General features: G+C 42.3%; 1 protein-coding gene across 1 annotated transcript in view; it reads left to right on the top strand.

The window, feature by feature from the left end:
• Positions 1-20,196, top strand: part of PRKN (parkin RBR E3 ubiquitin protein ligase) — a 611,971-nt gene that overhangs the window by 282,091 nt on the left and 309,684 nt on the right. Inside the window, exon 5 of the mRNA XM_035108599.2 lies at positions 19,883-19,966. Within this exon, the coding sequence (XP_034964490.1) occupies positions 19,883-19,966 (84 nt within the window). The remainder of the gene's footprint in view (positions 1-19,882; positions 19,967-20,196) is intronic.

Genomic DNA, 20,196 nt, shown 5'->3' with positions numbered 1-20,196 from the left:
CTTTTTCTGAATCAGAAGTAAACTTAATAAAAAGAAAGCAGAGGCTTATCACAAAGGTAGACACCGAATTAGGCAGGAGAAGCTACTGATGATCACAGTCCAACTGTGCTGTCTAGTCTAGAAGATGCTGTCCAACAGAAATCTAAGACAATAATTAAAAGCAGAATGTGGGGGCAGCACCATTGATAACATAATAAGGTAGAAATGTAACTTCCTTTATATGATTGTTTTTGGACCAGCATCTAACATTTTCAGGCAGGGTGGTAGGGAGGAATCCTTTGAGCTTGAAGTTTCTGATGTGTATTCTCAGACCAGAAAAGAAATGTCTTTGTTGTTTGTACCATTTTTTCTTCTTTTCAAATTGGAAGTTAATCAAACAAGTTGCGTTGGAGTTCTGGGACTTTGGGGGGGGGGTTGTTCCTCTATTTTCAGATGAAGCTTTTCTTTTTGTTTGCCTCTCCTTGTACCCTTGCTGATACTTTCTTCATCAGATTTAGCAGTGTGAGCCAAGGGCTCAGTTTGCATTCACTCCCTAAACACACACTTGCCATTGAATTTGTCTCAGCCCTTAGTACAATTAGTATGCAGCCTGACTTTGCTTGCAGCTTGCTGCTAAAAGCATAGACCAAAAATGCCAATGTCTTCCACAGTCACAGAATTAGAGCTGGGAAAGGACAAACAGGATCTATTCCTACCTTCTGTCCACACCTAGTACCATCTACCACCAACAGATTAAACTTCCCCTAAACCAGGTCATAGTTGGTTGCTCAGTGAGCTGTGCTTACAGAATAAATAACTAAAGATAAGACAAGGAAGACAGAAGTTAAAATGAAGTCTGACAAAGGAGATACTTCTATCTCAGGCTAAATTAGGGTGGCCATGTGTCCTATTTTATGGTCCTCTATTTGAAGGGCTCTCCAGTCCAAGGGTTATAGGTCAGGAATCAGTTTGGTGTGCTGAAAAGCAGCTTGAAGGGGGAGAAAGCGGAATGGCTCCACCTGCAGCCACTCAGCCTTGTAGGACACAGAAGAGGAGGCACTGATGAGAACCAGCTGGCTTTAGTCTTCTTAAGCAGAGCTTCCAGCAGCAGTCAGATGCTGGTAGCAATGCTTGTCGTTCCTGGCTCTACTTTGCTGCTTCCGGCCCATCTTGACCCTTGACCCAATGATAATTGGATTCCCTGAACCCTGGACAGTCTGACCATGTAGATTCCCATTTGTCTGACCCGAGGACTAGACCTGCGTTTGGATGCTGACTCTGCCTCCAGGCAAGTACACCTCAGAGATTCTTCTGGCCTCCCACTCCACTGAGCTCTGCACATTGTTGCTCTGCAATGAGACTACAACACCAGGCCTGATTAAAAGATAACCAATATGAGGGAGAGCAGGAAGCACTGAAGTTAGTATTTATAAATTAAAATTTGTCCTACTTTGTCCCTGCTTCTTTCCAACTCATTTCTTGTTTGAGGTTGAGAAATACATTTATATGTTTAAATTCATTCAACTCATTGGTTATATCAGTTAACCAATCCAAAACACTTATTTGACAACTTCAGTTAAAACACCAATTCAGTTGGTGCCCAGCTGCCTACAATTAAGAAAAATTCTGCTCCTAGAAATGTTACTGTATTGTGATATGCTCTGATGTGCCTACAACTTGCAGGAGGGACACCTCAATGTCTTCCACCTGCACTGTGTCAGGAAGATTTTGGGCATTACATGGCAGGATAGAGTCTCAAACAAATCTGTGCTCTCCCAAGTCCACATTTCCAGCATGTTTGCACTCTTGTCACAGCAACATAAACACTGGCTTGGTCATGTCCACAGAATGGAAGATGGCAAGATCCCCAAGGATGTGCTCTACAGGGAGTTGACTTCAGGGACCAGGCCCTTTGGCAGACCAGCAAAGATGTCTGCAAATGCGATGTGAAGGCTGGCTGGCTTGCTGACATCACCATGCTTGGTGACTATCACAGTGCCTGGAGACAGATATTCAGGTTGTGTATCCACAGTTGTGACCAATAGAGCAATGACCGTTATGAGGAGTGCAGCGAGAAGAAACTCCATGGTGCATCTGTAGCAGCAAAACCAGGTGCCTTCATCTGCCCCAACGGCAATAAAACACGTCTCTCCCATATCTGTCTCTACAGCCACAGCAGGTACGGTAACTCTCCAACATTTTGACTTCACCTCCAAAGGTGCACTTCTCTATTGTCTCCCAAGACAGACGTATGCCAACACCAACAAAACTATCCTGATGGACTGTTGCAGGATAGAAATTACTGAGGTTTGTCTGAACCATGCTAATAAAATCTTAGTAGGAGTTGAACTGTAGTTTTTGGATATGCCTATTGAAGCATTCCATTTATAAATCTTAAAACAAATGCATCTGGTGGGAATATGTTGTCATGATCGCATTATAATGTTGCCTACATTTTCTCACTTCTGATAGGTCAAACCCTTGAAGGCCATGCTTTGTCAAGCTAAATATAATTTGTGTTTACCATAGGTAATCTCATTGACACAGAATATATAGTGGAGGCTGAGAGGACCTCAGTTGGTGCCTAAGCAGTATATGTTACTCAAGGACAGTCCAAGACCTTGACTGAGACCACAATTTGCTCACAGATTTCTTTTTTGAGAATGCGTTTGGGATCTAAAGGGTCATTACATACTGGAAAAAATAGCTCCCGGGTCAATTTCTATAGCTCATGACAAAGATAGCCAAACAGTTTCTCTTGATATTTAAAAATTTAAGGAATTCATTAAACTGCCCGCTAATGTGCACACATGTATAATAAAGGCTTGATCTCCCCCCCCCAAAAAAAATCTTGTAGCTAAGGAATATTGGATAATAGCAGACAGAATTTGACAGGGAAAACATTAGAGCAACACAAGGCCGTCTTAAGCATACCCGGCGCCCTGGTGCGAAGATCCCTCCAGTGCCCCCCCCATTTCCCAGAGTTGCCCCCCCACTGGCGGTGGCGACGGGAGCTGCGTGGGGCTTGGCGGTGATGTCTTCGTCGCCTTGCGCTGCCGCCGTGGCACCGCTGGCCGAGCTGCTGGGTGAGGCGCTAGGGCGCCCAACGGCTCGGCGGTGCCCGTGGCCTCGCTCGTGGGGCTCTACTGCGGTGCCGGCAGCAGCGCAGCCGGAGCCGCCGCCGCAGCAGGAGCCACAGCCAGAGCTGGGCTGGGCGCACAGCTGGCCGCTAGCCTGGCCGCCTTCTACACGTGCTTCCAGCCGGCCCGAGGCAAAGTTTTGGTTCACGGGTTTGCCAGTTTTCTCAGGTAAGCAGATATAATTGCTCTATTGTTCATTTTTTGCTTTGTTAGGAAGAAAAATCCCCCCCCCAAACCCAACCAGTTTGTCCTGGGCATTCAGCTATCTTGATTTGATTCCCACAACTATTTCTCACCCAAAGCTGACTTATCTTCTAGGGACTGGATTATCTCATGTGCTTGTTTTAAAGGAAAGGTTGACAGCTTTTAGAAACCTGGTCTTAGTGGTGTCCTGTGTCCTGATAAAAAACACAATCCATTTCAGTTCCGTTTATCTCCTTTTAGAAGCACACAACCTGTTCTGTCTGTGGAAGTGTGCTGTGGCATAGCTTGATTTGCAAGATTCACTCTGTTGCTGTGATATACCTATGGTCCTTTCACTTGATATTGCTGTATAACCAAGGATCAGAACTTCAAATTATATAGCATACAATTTTTGTACAAACATCAAACTGTTGATTAACACAACAAGGGTTTATTTGTGGGGGTGGCAGGGAGAGTGTTATTTTGCTTCAACAAGCCCATTCCTGCATGTTTGTGTTGTATTCTCAGCAGGAAGCACACAAACAGAACCACTGATAGATGTTGAGAATGTTGGTGGGGAGGGAGAAATAGAGTTCATAATTGGTAGATATTTACACCGCTGCTGGTTTCTTTCGCGGTACAAAGGCATTAGTGAAAGTGACAGGGACAAGTTATGAACCATTTACTTGGGCTATCTGGAGGGATTTAATCTCACTCAGGTCATGAAGTTGAGTATTCACTGGGAATTGGTGCTACTGTGATAGGCCATATCTGAAGGCCTGGAGAGCAGAGATAAGACTTTAAGTCCAGCTGGAATTAAAAGCAATAGAATTAGCTGGATTGGCATGCTGTAAACCTTTTGGTTCATATCCTGAAATGCCCCTGGATAGCAGTTCAAATCTCTTCCAGGTGGAATTTTGGCTCTAGGGTCTTTGCAATAGACAAATATTGATAATGTCAGGGACTTTCTTAAAAAGTACACAATAAAATCAGCCATACACAAATCATCATGCAGTCTTGTGGCTTTATTCTTAAAATGTGAATACTTTTCATTCAAGAAGGCTCATATTCCACTTGACTGCCACTCACATGCTTATCTCCTATAAAGGAAGGATTGGGGGGGGGTGTTTAAAATGTCCATGCTTTTATAATGACTCAGGCAAGTTGTGAATGTGGCTGGCATATGCCTATCACTTGGAGATAACATAGTTGCAATCTGAAATAGCTTTAAAACATTCAAGCTGTGACAATTCAACTCCACATAGTTAAGGTCTGTTGACTATTTTTTCAATAGAAAGGTTTAAAATGATATCTGAACATATGAACCAGCTTTATACTGGATCAGACCATTGGTCCATCCAGCCCAGCATTGCCCTCTTTGACCGGCATTAGCATAGTTATTTCCCAGACCAGCTGCCAAGTTTGCTTTAACTACAGCTGCTGGGGATTAAATCTGGAACCAATATGCAATACACATGCTCTAGCACATAACTCCTTCTCTGAGTGAACACTTAGCAAACAGTGAGGGTTTTAAGTGTTTTCTGTTTCCCTGGACTACAAAATTTAGCATTTTAAACATTTCCATTGGGAGGCTACAACCACAGCTATGCTAGCGTGTGCTGTTTGTTTAACTGACTGCACCCTCATGTGAAGTTTGTTTAACCAGTGTCTTCTGTGTTGGGTGGCTTATTTCCTTTCAGTTCATTTTAATAAGGGAAAAAACAGCTCTCAGAATGGTGGCAGATAATTCGTGTTGTGAAAGTGGAACAGTGGTTAGATTAACAACAGCTAAATGTGATTAGTATCTGTAGCTTGAACAGTGGAATGGCAAAGTTTTTCATACCAGTAGGGATTTGGTTGTGGTAAAGTAAGAGTGTGATACCTAAAACAAAGTACTGTAGAAGGGTGACCTCTTCCTGTGTTGTCTCTGCATATTTGTTTTTATGAGTGTGCTGCTTAAGTGTTGTGTTCAGTAAGTACGAAGCATACATATGCTTAATAAATAAATGGAATAGGTTATATTATTATGGCTGACTCACATATTCTCAGCTTCTGAATAGGACTCCTCTTGCTGCTCCCCAGCGAAAGGTCCTGCACAAGTGCCTCTTTAAATTCAAGCTATTATCACAACATCTTCCCTCTTAAGAAATATCTTATTCCAGAACACTCGGGTAAACCAAAGGAGATCTACAGTGAGTATGAAGTTACTAACTGAGCACACTGAAAAAGAGTCTTTACAACCCACTTTTCTAGTTTGGTCTCTTTTCAACCTGTGAACAAATTTCTATGAACATGAGTTACAGGATACTGCCTTCTCAGGGGAATTTGGATAGTTCTCGGGTTCATTAAATGTTTCCTTTTGTCTTGGTGCTCTGTGAAGAACAGCTGGCTGAGAAAAGCACCTAAGGATAATGTGGGAGTACTTGTCATTTTCACAGACTATGGTGAAATATGTTCCCCAGATCTGTCTGTATAACATAAGACCATGGAACCTTCATGTTCTTGATTATTCATCCTTAACCTCATGCATTCGATGAGCGATCCCCCCAGGGAGATTCTTGTCACCTTCTTTCAGTAATGGAAGCTCCTAGGTCCATCTGTTAAAGGTGCATTTCTTTTTTTTAGTTTCTTTTATTCTTCACATGGCCTGCGGTGCTGGAGATCTGTATCTTAGAAGCAGGGTGTTAACATACACATTTTAAAGTTTTATTTTAGCTTTAACTGCCAAAACTGTGAGGAAGTAACCAACTTACTGAAATACTTAGCATTGCAAATTGTGCCATAATTTCTTCACTGCTTGATAGTTGGAAATATTGTCTCTTGATCCAAACATATATTCAGCTAGTCTTTGTTTCCCTACAGTGACCAAATAGCTCACTTATGGTTCTTTTTTCAGTCGCCTGTGTGACTTCTAAAGCTCCCTGGCTTCCCTACCAAGAGTTACCAAGATAAGACGGGTCCTCCTGGATCACACCAAAGCCCTATCTTGTCCCACATCCTGGACTCCCAGTGGCTAGGCAGATACCTCTGGGAAGCCACAAGCAGGACCTGACTGTGACAGTGCATTCCTCACTTGCGATTCTCAGAAACTGGTAGCTTTGCCTTGAGTTTGTCATGGAGAGGAAATGGCATCATTCTGCCAGGGTTAATTACTAGAGGCATCTGCTTCATTATTGGGATTGCATGCTTACCTGGTGAGAAATCTGGTCCCTTAAACAGATTCTGAAAATGGGAAGTGAGCACCTTGTATCCCACATTATGTTCCACTGTAATAACTTATGTAGCGTCTTTCTTCTGTACTGTTACGGAGGAGTTTGAGTGTTGTTTGTGTGTGTTTGTAATACAGTAAGCTCGAAACTTGTGGCAGGGTTCCAGCAAAAATGACATTGCCAATTCCACCCACCAGAGACCCCAATGGGTTTTGACTATACACATTTTTTTTTTAGGCCCAATCCCAAGAAGGTTGTGGGACTGCTGTACTTTAGAACACTTTATAACCCCGAGAGGCTGTCAAAGTGGCTGACAAAATATTTGTACAATGCCATCACTTTCCAGTGCAGTATAGGAAATATTAACAACATGCTGTGTCCACATGGAACCAGGATTATTTAGGCAGCATATCCTGCCCTCATCCTTGGTCTTCCCTGCTGTTGTCCTGCTGCCATTAGACCTCAAGGACAAGGGAGTAAGGCTGAACATATGGAACTCACTCAGCTTGTAAGTGAGGCAAGTCCTTCCTTGCTGGCATTTGCTAGGCAGGTCCCACTAATGGCCTCTTAAAAGGTAAAGGGACCACTCACCATTAGATCCAGTCGCAAATGACTCTGGGGTTGCGGCGCTCATCTCGCTTTACTGGCCGAGGGAGCCGGTGTTTGTCCGCAGACAGCTTCCGGGTCATGTGGCCAGCATGACTAAGCTGCTTCTGGCAAACCAGAGCAGCGCATGGAAATGCCGTTTACCTTCCTGCAGGAGCGGTACCTATTTATCTACTTGCACTTTGATGTGCTTTTGAACTGCTAGGTTGGCAGGAGCAGGGACTGGGCAACAGAAGCTCACCCGTTGCGGGGATTCGAACCGATGACCTTCTGATTGGCAAGCCCTAGGCTCTGTGGTTTGACCCACAGTGCCACCCATGTCCCACTTCTCATAAAACATCCTGAAGCCATTTAACAATAAAACCTATATACAGTAAATACAATTTCAGATCAATGCTGGTAAAAACTGGGATAAAAATCTCACTGGGAAAGGGCTCTGAACAACTGTCAAGGACTGGCTAGGAAGCACCAGCCAGGGAACCCCCAGGGGAACCCCAAAGGGATATCACAGGGGAAGAAGGCTCAGAGTCAGAGGATAGGTGGTGGGACAGCAATGAGTGGAGAGAGGGAGAAGAGGGGGCAGATTGGGAAGGAGTAGGTATCAGAAGCAGAAGAGGCAACAGGGCTTAGGGAGCAAGAAGAGGTTGTGGCAGAGAGCAGTTCAGAATCAGAAGCAGGAGAGGAGCTGAGTCAGGAGACAGAGATGAAGCAGGCTGCTGAAGAATCCATGGATTCTCCTCCTGCTGCTGCAACAGTCAGCTCCCCTTCCCCCCTGGTCTCACAGAACACGCAGAGAAATGAAGAGGGTGGAGCAAAGAGACAAGACAGCAGGACCTCAGGCTACTGGGGAGAGAAGCCTTAGAGAGTGGTGGGAAGGCAGGGAATTTCAGCACTCTCAGTTGCCTCATTGGAAGAAAGGCCTACTGGGAAGAGTTGCTGTGATCACTAGGCATGCAGTGTTTTGGTTTCTTTGAATAAAAAGTTAACTTCCCTGACACTGGGTGTTTTATTACTGACCTGCTCCTGACAACAACTGGAATTCCCCCAGAGATTCTTGGAGTATGAAGATACTGTCAGAGAAGATATTGTGACTGGCCCACAGCCTCATGTTGTGCAGGTTTGATAGAGGGACCTGCCTGCCACACCAGCACTGGGTGGCCCAACTCTTACTGACAGGGATTCTGCAGAGGAAGATGCAGAAGTATTGTATGTTTGTTTTTGTAGTTTATTCTGCTATACCATATACTGATTTCAGCAGCGAAACCCGATGATGATTCCTGCAGTATTGCCATATACAGTTGTATCTGGGAAGCCCAATGCCTTGCAACTTGTACGTTTTGGCTCCCGAACGCCAATGTTCCAGTTTCCAAACGTTCTTTGGAAGCCGAACATCCAGCGCAGCTTCTATTTGGCTGCAGGAGCTTCCTGCAGTCAATCAGAAGCCATGCCTTGGTTTCCAACAGTTTTGGAAGTCGAAGGGACTTCCGGAACAGATTCCGTTCGGCTTCCAAGGTATGACTGTATATAGTAACCCTTTAATAATCTCTAGGGTTGTTTTGGAAACAGCACAATGACAATATAACAACATTTATACCAGCTAAACCCTCTCCCAATTCTTTTGTTGTCCTCCTTTACATAAATCTTCAGACAGGCCAGTTAAACTAGCTAGAACAATGTTCTTTTTATTATGTAAATAGGCTTTTATATTTTCATGAAGTATTTGCCTTCTCTTTTATTGTATTTTTAAAAGCTAGATTTTCACTGCAACAAGCCAAACATAAGCAGGCAAAACAGAAATGTCTTCAGAAAATAACATGATGATTTCTGGGGTTTATAAATTCAGATAAGCATGCTTTGGCTGTCAGGATTATTAATAAGATTAGCCCTTGTTTGTTTCTGATGTTCTAATTCAGGAGAAATAATTAGCTTGCCATATGCTTATTACTGGTCTCTTCTTATTGATAAAGACTTGCCCATTGTTGTTCGATATAAACCAGGCATCCCCAAACTGTGGCCCTCCAGATGTTTTGGACTACAATTCCCATAATCCCTGACCACTGGTTCTCTTAGCTAGGGATCATGGGAGTTGTAGGCCAAAACATCTGGAGGGCCGCAGTTTGGGGATGCCTGATATAAACAGTTCTGTATGCAGAGTGATTCATAAAGTAACACACACACACACACACACACACACACACACACTGTGTTCCAACAGAGTTAAATAATATAGTATGTTGTTGACTTCCTTCTCTCTTCCCAGCTATAAATCACAAAATATTTTGGCTGGTGTGGATACTCTGATTTGAAAGGATGCATGTGCATGAATGCTGGTGTAGGAAATTAGGTGCTAGTATCTCCTAGAATTAAGATTCAGGTATTTAGTTGCCCCTTGTCATCATTAGTCCTTAGCTTGAAAGCTATTGACATTGATCCAAGATGAGAGACAATTCACCTGACTTCATATTTTTTTGCTAGCTGCTTGCTCTCATCCTTGGCTCAAAATCTGTTTGTGTTTCTCATGAGCGTGTTTTAAGCCCAGATTCCAAGGAAGCAGATAACAAGTTAGTAATGAGCACATAGGAAAGGCAAAGTAAAAAAAAATTAAATAAAAAATAAAAAATCCACTGGGAATAGGTTACCTCTCATAGTAAAGTAAGTTTCCTGCCACTACACACTACACAAATATACAGGGGTTAAGGTTCCCTAAAGAAACAGATAATCATATGACACTTTGGTGAAATGTGGGAGGCTGGCCGATCGCGGCGAAGCAGGAAGAAGCAGGTAAAGCAGCGCAAAGCAGGCAAAGCACAGCAGCTGGGGGCAGGAGCAAAGAGACTGAACCCCGGCCGCGCGCCTGCTTAAAGGCAGCAAGCCATGCCCCCGGGACGTCCGGATTGGACGCGCTGGGGAGCAACGCGCCCGGGGCCCAGCCTATGGCTGGAGGGATGGCAACCATCCCCCCAGCACGTGGAGGGTACGTGGGAGCCCGCAACATCCCTTCCTGTTATGCTGGAAGGGACTTTCACCTCCTCTCACCTACAGATTCTCCCTTGAAAAAAGCTTCTTCTGCTTTGAGAAATCAGCTAAGGAGGATATAATAATAATAATAATAATAATAATAATAATAATAGACAAACCCAAGCAAATGCACATGAGCTGGGAGAATCATTTCAAGGGAATAAATGACAGGCGGGAAAAAGATTTGGAACCTCCTCTCAGTCATTGATTTTTGGCCATGTTAATGCCCCCTCCCCACCCTTACAAAACTATTACAAAGTAAAGATAGAGTAGAATGAGAGATTTGGAAAGAATTGTTAAAAGATAAATGTATGTGATGTATTTGTTTTTGAATGTTTGTTTTGTTTATTGTTTTTAATGTGTTTATTTGGAAAACTTAATAAATTGTTGTTGTTGTTGTTTTTTTAAAAAAGATAGAGTTGGAACCCTCTCCTGCCCCCTACCCTTATATAGGTAAACAATTTGTCTTATGCGTTCAAAGTAAATATAATCTATGGGTCTTTGACTGCAGCTCTGGAGCAAATCTATCAAAATATTTTCTTGGATGAATTGGGTGTTATATTCCTTATATGTATGTATTTCCTCTAAAATAATATTTCAGTAAAATATTCCAGGTGTAATTGGTAAACTTTATAAATAGCAAATATGTATGCTAATATGTTTTATGGTTTTAGTATGTTAATGAAAGTTCTTGTTGGATACATATTTTTCTTTTTGAATTGATACACAGATTCTTTGCTTCTCTCTGGCACACTTGATAATATTTAGTCCCCCACCCATGGATGCTGATTTTGTGCAAAATAAAAAATGGACTAGGTAGCAATCTGTTTTCTTCAGGTATTGTGTGAAATCTTGATTTTACGGTTTTAAAGTGCAGTATCCGAGGAGCTGTGATAGAGCATTTTCCAGAACTGGACCATTTTGGGGGTCAGGATGGATTTTAACCTAATGTGTAGCGTGCAACTAATATTTACCAATATAGCATTTTATATATATATATATATATATATATATATATATATATATATATATATATATATGAATGAAATTAAGGAGTGTGGTATAGACATTTTGTTTCTTAGCTGCTGCTTCTCTGCATGTTCATTTAGAAGGGACTTTAATTTTATTTATGTATTGGCGTCTTACAGTGTTAGTTCCACAAAAAATGTTTTAGATAAAGCCATGCATATCAGTTACCATATTTAAACCAGTTTTAATTATTTGGGAATATTCATACAGAGGCTGTGGGGATCTACTTTCCCTACATCTTTGATTTATTACCTCTTGTGTATATTTCAGTGTGGCACAAATTATTTACATGGTGGCGCAGCACAAATTGTTATTTAGCAGACAAGGTTGCTAATTATTGTTCTTAATAGCAGAAATGCAAATCAAAGTCCTTGATTTGTATATTAAGTTGTCTTGGTGAGCTTATATGCAGATATGCCTTATTATGAGTGCTTTAAGTAAAAATGTGCTCAAAACTGAGAATTCACATGCAGGGAGAGATTAGAGGACTCCCTCAGGGTTGGAGAATCTTTAGTAAAAAGGGTATTTTGTTGTTGCTTAAGCCAATTCACACAACAATACAAAAAATCATTAATATTAATATTTTAGGTTTCTGTGTATTTTGTTCCAGATGAGTAGCAAAATTTATAGTTTGTACCAAAATAAACATTTGCACACAGATTAATGCTTCAAAGGTAGCCATTATTCATGAATAAATGATGTGATTTTTGCTCGTCCTGCCATCCAACTTGCAACCCAAAGGTGAAATGGGATGAGAAACCAGGTTCAATTAAACACAGTTCCAAGTCACACTGAGACCATTTTTAGACAATCACATCTCAACACACTATGAATCAGCAAACCAGGAAGTATTCTGTTAACCATATTTTCTTGTTTTGTCCAAACTGGGAAACTAAATAATTCATAGCTCTGGAATGAGCCAGAATATTTATACAAGGTTTGTAGTTTACACAATATTCTGGCTTGTTCCAAAACTTTTAAAACTTAGTTACTTGAAGAAGTCCTGATTTATTTGCTCCAGCACATTCAGAAGGTTCACTCATATTTCAGTTTCTTAAGCCAATATATGACTATTTGAAATCCAACTTAGTCTGTTGCCTGAGCTTTCTTACATTAGCCCTTGAATGAACTCTTGAGTGAACCAATGTTGCTGGAATCCGTTCACTTCATCACTCTGGAGATGCTCTTCACTCTGGAGATCACTCTTCAAGAGCGGGCCCTGCTGGGACCTTAGCAGTTGCCTGGCAATGCTAAGCCTTGATGTGTCAGGGACTGGGCAGGGGAGGAATGGTGGAGACCACTTCCCCAGCCTGACCCTTCCAGAGAACAAGAAGACAGTTCAGAATTACAACAGAGGTTTAAGGAACAGCACAGCTCAGAGGAAGATGAGGGGGGAAAGTTGGGAAATAATGGGAGAGGAGGAGGAGGCAGAGCCGGAGCAGCTGGCTGACACATTATCACTAGAAAGCATTCCAGACCCACCATCTCCAAGAATCTGATGAGCCTTAAAAGTAGGAGAGCAAAGAGCTCAGAGACAGATGGCCCTAAGCGGCAACCGTAGAGTGGGTGGTACTGTTCAAGAATGAGGAAGCAGGAGGGAAGGGGGGATGGAGATTTACTCAGGACAACACCATTTTCCCAAGATGCTGCATTCCCAAGCCTCTCTCTGTAAATATTGAATAAAAAGCAAGTGGTAAGGACTTTTCCTTGTCTTACCTGTTCCTGGCAACCTGCCATGAGGGTTGGTTCCTCTGCCACCTGACTTGATGCCAGTTTTGCTCCTCATGTTATTTATAAGGAGTGGTATCAAATGATGTAGTTCCATTAGTGCAGGCATCCCCAAACTGCGGCCCTCCAGATGTTTTGGCCTACAACTCCCATGATCCCTAGCTAACAGGACCAGTGGTTGGGGAAGATGGGAATTGTAGTCCAAAACATCTGGAGGGCCAAAGTTTGGGGGTGCCTGCATTAGTGCAACAGAACTTCTTATCCTAAATTTATTCTGGGTTTTCTTGCAAACCTTTTGGATCAGATTTGGAGAATGTATGCAGGGAGAGCAGAGAGAGGTCAAACTACTTCATTTGATGCCAACCAAAATTTCTTTCTCTAGAAACTTTTAATATCAAAGCTTCCTCCAAACATGGATTCCAGGGTAGTGTGCATGTTGTTGTTGTTGTTTAGTCGTTTAGTCGTGTCCGACACTTCGTGACCCCATGGACCATAGCACGCCAGGCACTCCTGTCTTGCACTGCCTCCCGCAGTTTGGTCAAACTCATGTTCGTAGCTTCGAGAACACTGTCCAACCATCTTGTCCTCTGACGTCCCCTTCTCCTAGTGCCCTCAATCTTTCCCAACATCAGGGTCTTTTCCAAGGATTCTTCTCTTCTCATGAGGTGGCCAAAGTAGTGTGCATAAACATAACAAATATCTATACAAAATTAAAATGAACAATAAATATCAAGACACAAATTGTGAGGAGTAACATTCCAAAACTATTGAGCCAGATAAAATAGCAATTTTTTTAAACCTGGGCAAATGCTCTTGGAAATAGTTGTGGAAATTTCAAAACCTGTTACAAAAGTTCTGCTTTCAGGCTTCCCTTTGTGGGAACACCATGACAATGATACACATTTTAGTGTTGAGATGGGCCTATCTATCAGACATATTCTATCAGACATATCACATCTCAGATATGGGACTGCTGGGTTAGCAATTACCTTCTTATTTATATAAAATTCATGCCACTGGCATTTCTGAGGTGGCAGTGGAAGTTTTACCTGGCCCCATTTTTTGCTGTGAGTAAAGCAAAACAATTACAATATAAGACTTCAATCCACAAGCGTCAGTTTTGCAAATCTCTTTTAATATTTAAATGTAGCATGAAATTATGTTAATGACCAACCTCCATGGACACTGCGTTAAAAATCGGCAGAGGTGTCTTTTCTTGCTTCTGCTTCCACACCTCCACTGTCCTTCCACTCCCCCCAGAATAGCCTGTGACATTGTAGGATGGGTTTTGCAGACTAGAAGGGATACATTCCCCAAAAAATTCAAGCAAATTTGGGAGCAAAGTAATCATGTTTACATTATGATAATACCCAAGCATTCACTTGAAATGTAATGTGTGTCTTATCTCATTTAATAAATGTAGTCCAGTTGGATTAGCAATTATCAAGACATAAGGGCTGGTGAAATAAATGAAGCTTTACATGATAATATCTGTTGCTATTCAAATACATTTCCATGTTCTGAATTGAAATGAGATCTCCTATCACACAACAGTTAGCATATCATGTGGCCATTGGTTGACTCTAGGTTGTTGAAAGCCCCATTTGTGCCGCAGCAAGTTTTTTCCTAGGAAAGGGTGTTTGAACAGATGATGATAAATTAAACCTGTTAAGACTACTGTACATTAAAAATTGGAAACCTAATTTGCCTCCTATAATAGTATTGTATCAGAAAAAAGATGGGCTGTTTTTGAATATGCTATTCCTATGCTATTCCTATACTAGACATAGAGCTTGAAAATGGGGGAATTGTACAGTCATACCTCAATGATACGTCCGCTTCATGTCGCGTCTTTTCAGGTTACGGATGCGCCGAACCCGGAAGTCCCGGAACGGGTTACTTCCGGGTTTGGCGCATCTGTAGCCTGCATGCATGCGCAGAAGCGCTAAATGGATGAGTATTATATTGGTTTTAAATAACCCTGCTAAACAGACCTGACCCTTCTTACTATTTTTAAAAAATCATCCTTTTAACAAATCCTCTTATTTTTTGTAATTTCTCCCATTTAAAATTAAATGCACCTGTGCTGGATTTTCTGGGTAATCTTAATTAATATATGTGATGATATTATACACAAGCTCATGGAGCCATAGAATTGCAGAGTTGGAAGGGACCCCAGGGTTCATCTTGTCCAACCCCCTACTATGCAGGAATCTCAACTAAAGCATCCATGACAGATGGCCATCCAACCTCTGCTTCAAAACCCCCAAGGAAGGAGAGCCCACAACCTTCCAAGGGATTCTGTTGCACTGTCAAACAGTTCTTACTGTCAGAAGGCTATTCTTGATGCTTCTTGTAATTTGAATCCCTTGGTTCTGGAACAAGCCTCCAGAGCAGGAGAAAACAAGCATATTCCCTCCTCCATGTGACTGCCCTTGAGATATTTGAAGATGGTTATCATGTCTCCTCCTTTCCAGACTAAACATACCCAAATCCCTCAACTATTTCTCATAAGACTTTGTCTCCAGACTCTCCATCATCTTGATTGATCCTCGGCACATGTTCCAGCTTGTCAATATCCTCCTTAAATTGTGGTGCCCAGAACTGGACACAATACTCCAGGTGTGGTCTGACCAAGGCAGAATAGAGTGGCAATATTACTTCATTTGAGCAGTACACTATGTGGCCTAGAATAGAATAACAGAATCTTAGAGTTGGAAGGGACTCAAGGGTCATCTAGTCCAAGCCCCTGCAATGCAGGAATCTCAACTAAAGCATCTGTGACAGATGGCCATCCAACTAATAGCATTATTTTTTTTGCTGCTGCACCACACTATTGACACTGTTGGTGTCATCTGCAAAATTGATGACTCCCCCCTCAATTCCTTCATCCAAGCCATTTATAAAGATGTAGAACAACAACAAGCCCAGAACAGAACTCTCCGGCACCCCACTTGTCACTTTTTCCCGGCATAATGAGGAACCATTAGTGAGTGCTCTTTGGGTTTGGGCAATGAAGCATTATAATAATTTCATACCTTCCAAATGGTTCAAATTATTTTATGAATCACTGACTTGTGTTTCTGATCTTCTGATTAATTTGTCAGTTTACTGAATTTCTCTAGTACATTTTTCGACCTGTTTTTTTTTAAAAAAGGGGGGTGGTGGCTGAAACTTCCCCATTTCAGCTGCAGTTAAAACAGTGCAACTTCTGTCAGAGGTTCTCGAAATGGTGAGGTTGGTTCCCCTAGAGCAGTGTTTCCCAACCAGTGTGCCTCCAGATGTTTTGGGACTACAACTCCCATCATCCCTAGCTAGCAAGACCAGTGGTCAGGAATGATGGGAGTTGTAGTCCCAAAACATCTGGAGGCACACTGGTTGGGAAACAGTGCCCTAGAGAGCAAGTGGCATCTGGAGTAAAAGTGCAAAGATTGAGGAAAAGGATCTGGAAGCAGGTGACAACTCCTTTATCACCCAAGACCTGAGTAGATCGAATGCCCTCATACCAATCCACACTGAAATTGTAGAAACATTCCAGAGTCCTACCCCTTTATTTGCACAGATACTTGAGCTGCCATAGCATATAAACAATAAGGATAGGTTCTCGTGTGCTGCTCTGATGAAGTTTGAAATACAGAAATCATGTGGGTGGGGCTTGGGGTGTGGTCACTCACTCTATGCCATCTGAAGGTCAGTAGCATTGGTGTGGAGTGTGTGTGTGTGTGTGTGTGTGTGTGTGTGTGTGTGTGTGTGTAATATGCCGCTCCTATGCAGTTTTCCTGTTTCAAATATTATTAGAGTACCATGGGATGTGATCACATAGAAGTAGCAACCATGCTGCTCAGGCAAGTTAAGGATTGGTTCTAATCTACAGATCAGGGGTGTCAAACTCAAATTCATCGGGGGGCCGCATCAGCAGTTTGGTCACCCTCAAAGGGCCGGAGTATATGTAGGACTATGTGTCCACTCTTTATTATCATAAATTATTGTCACTGCATTCAATTATTACTTTTTTTTGTAATAATGTAAGTAATAACTAGCTCTGAAAGCAGAAACATAGTCAGAATAATGGCAAGTAGATATTCAAATGTACAATTATTGTACAATTTATTGAAAAATGATTTTTGGTAACTGCACTGGGTGGTGGAGGCTCGCTAGGGTTTCATGCAGGACCTTTGCAGAGCTACTAGTACCTGGAGATGCTGGGGTCCTTCTGCATGCAGGACAGATGTTCTGCCAGTGAGCCACCACCCTTCACCAAAGGGACTGGCTGAGGTTGACTCTCCTGGTTCCAGGGTTTAAGGGCCAGAAGTATAAAGCAGCATCCTATGTTTCTGAGGAGAGGGAGAGGCAGGGGAGGGGAGGGGAGGGAGGGAGGAAGAAAGGAAGAAAAGAGGGAGCAGGAGGGAGAGAGGAAGGAAGGAAAGAGGGGAGAGAAAGAAGAGTAGGAAATAAGGAAGGGATTAAGAAGGAAAGAAAAAGAAAGAGGGAGAGAAGACAGAGATAAAGAAGGAAGGAAGTAGAGGGAAAGAAAGAATAAGAACGAGAGAGAGAAAGAAAGAAAGGGAAGGGGGGTCTCCGCCTTGATTCAACGCCAGAAAAGAGCGCGAAGGGACCCAGGGGCAAAAAGCATTTCCCGTGCAGCGTGAGGCAGCGGGTGTCCGTTTTAGGAGAAGTGCGTAAAGCCTCAGAGTTGCACGCTCATGAGGCTGAGCCGCAGCAGGAGGAGGAGGAGGTGAGGCAAGAGGAGGAGGAGGCGGCTTGCCGGGTCGGTGCCCGGCAGCACCGTGCGGAGAGTGCCGAGCCTCTGGGACGCAGCAGTGCTCTGTAGCACTTTGAATCCTCCTCCTCCTCCACGCGGCGCTGCTGGGTGCTTTGTCTGTGCTTCAGCAGCAGCAGCAGCAGCAGCCGTTTCCAGGCACCGAGCCGTGGCAGGAGGAGGAGGATTCAAAGTTTGTCGGCGCTTTGTCGGCGCGGCGCTTCAGCAGCAAGGTCCCGCTGCTGGGTCCCGCTGGCTGGGGTGCTCGGCGGGCCACATGACGAGGTCTGGCGGGCCGGATTTGGCCCCCGGGCCTTGTGTTTGACACCCGTGCTACAGATAATTTAATCTGAGGTTACCAGACGTCCCCGTTTCCTGGGGACAGTCCCCGGATTTACAAATCAGTCCCCATACAAAATCCATTGAAGTTGAAAAGTGCCCGGATTCATTGAAAACAATCTGGTAAATATCAGCAATATTAATGTAATTGTATGTTGCCTCAATATTCCTTTTGTGTGGTGTTTTACCTACACATGCATGTGTTCCTGTGCATTGTTTTAGCACTCTTATCACAGGGACTGGGATACTTTGTAAGATTGAGGAGGCACCTACACATAGCATCTGTGCACTATAGCAGTTCAGGGACTTGGTTAGCAGATCTGAGAAGCTACTGGAGAAGGGACCATCGCTTACACTCACAGTTAGACTAAACACAAACCTTCCCCAGAGCTAGAAACCTCAAGTTGAAGCATGGCACCTGAAGGATATTTGCAGCATATGTAGCCTGACCAAGATAAATAATTCTTCCCTCATCTGTATTCAGTTGTTCACATTTTAATAGTAAATTATTTGAAAGTAATAAGTAAAATTGTGACCAAATTTTAAATACAAAATCTATACCAACCTCTTCCTTGTCAATTGCAAAGTCTCAGCAAAATATCACTTAAGTCTGTGAACCTTCTAAAACTTTGGAAACTTGCAAAAAGACCATTACCATAGTTTACAACTTGCATATGGATGCATTAAACTTGGGCTTTAATTATTCAGTTTTCCTTCTGCAATCCTCATTTATTTATTGCATTTGCTTTATGCAAAATACCATTTAAATAGATTCCGCTTCTAAGAACTGCTTTGTTAGAATAGAATTGTTGCAGTCACACAGATAATTCTTTCTCAGATGTTTAAAAAGTAAAGATTGACCATTAGCGCTCTTCAGAAATTATGCTCCTCATTTTCAGTGAGTGCGTGAATGCCCCATATCTAACCACCATGTATTTACTAAGGGTCTGATAGGGGAACCTTCACCCGGATGGTCTTCCTATTTGGTGGCTCATATATCTTGCATACACTTTCCCCTTTTTCTTTATTTTTTTTTAAAAAAATCCATGCCTCATATTTTCATCAGAACAAGTGCTTAAATTGTCTTAGAAACAGTGAAAACTGTCTTACAGCAAGATCTCATAAAGCAACTAATTCCCTCCAAGCAAAACAACATACATAAGAGCAGCGGCAAAGATGAGAAAGGTTCTCATCTTAGCTTCCTGAAGCACTGGGCAAATTCAGCTGTTTTTCTTGCTCACCTGAAAGACAAAATAAATAGTGCCAAGTGAATATGGAGGAGATTCGGCAGTTGAGGAGCTGCCACAGAAAAGACCCTGTTCCAGATTTCTGCCTGCCTGACCTCCAGCGGCAGTGAGGTCTCTGATGAAGATCTCAATGGGCAGGCAGGTTCACATGGGATAAAGATGTTCTTTGGATCTCTCAGACTCAGGCTCTTTTGCGCTTCATTGGTCAGAACTGAGCATTTTGCATTGTGCCCAGAAAGTGGAAACTGCTTAAGATCTTTTATCTCAGGTGAAATATGTTCAGTGTGGTGAGCCCTGGCAGCTGCTGTACCAGAAGTAACAGTATCTAAAGTGTATTTGCATCAGTGTATTTGATTTATGGCAGTGGGAACTAACTCAACATGAATGCATTTAATTTCACATTTCTGTAGTTTTGAATCCCATATCTTTTTGTAATGTGCTTTTATATTTAATGTACATTTCACTGCATGTTCTGGATTCGTTACCTTTTTATTTTTATAGTGTTTCCTCTTTCCTTTTGTTATTTCTTGTTTTAAACAGTGTTGTTATTGCTTTTCCTGTCTCTTTGGGGAAATTCCAAAGCAGAGTAAGTGAAACTTTTCTTCTGATATATTTTTAAAAATATATATCTCTTTTCTTTTTAAGGGTCCATCTTGCTGGGAAGATGTTCTGATTCCAAACAGAATAGCTGGTATTTGCCAGTCAAGAAACTGCAGTGGAGAAGTAGCGGTAAGAGACTGTCAAAATGTAATGACTGTCAAAAAGCAACGTCTCACATCGAGAAATTAAACAGAAATACTAAATTTTCTCAGATTGTATATTTTTAACATAACTATGATTGATGAAGGTCGTCAATTCAGAAAAAAAATAACATCAACATTTTAAAAGTGACATAGAAGTTAACTCTGTTGAGGTAGGAGTTTTCCCATGTGTGTTCTCATAACATGTCTACAACCTGC

Source organism: Zootoca vivipara, chromosome 3 (genome assembly GCF_963506605.1).
Source record: "Zootoca vivipara chromosome 3, rZooViv1.1, whole genome shotgun sequence".
Classification (NCBI taxonomy): Eukaryota; Metazoa; Chordata; class Lepidosauria; order Squamata; family Lacertidae; genus Zootoca; species Zootoca vivipara.
The sequence above is the reverse complement of the archived record's forward strand: the minus strand, read 5'-3'. Positions and strand labels throughout refer to the sequence as shown.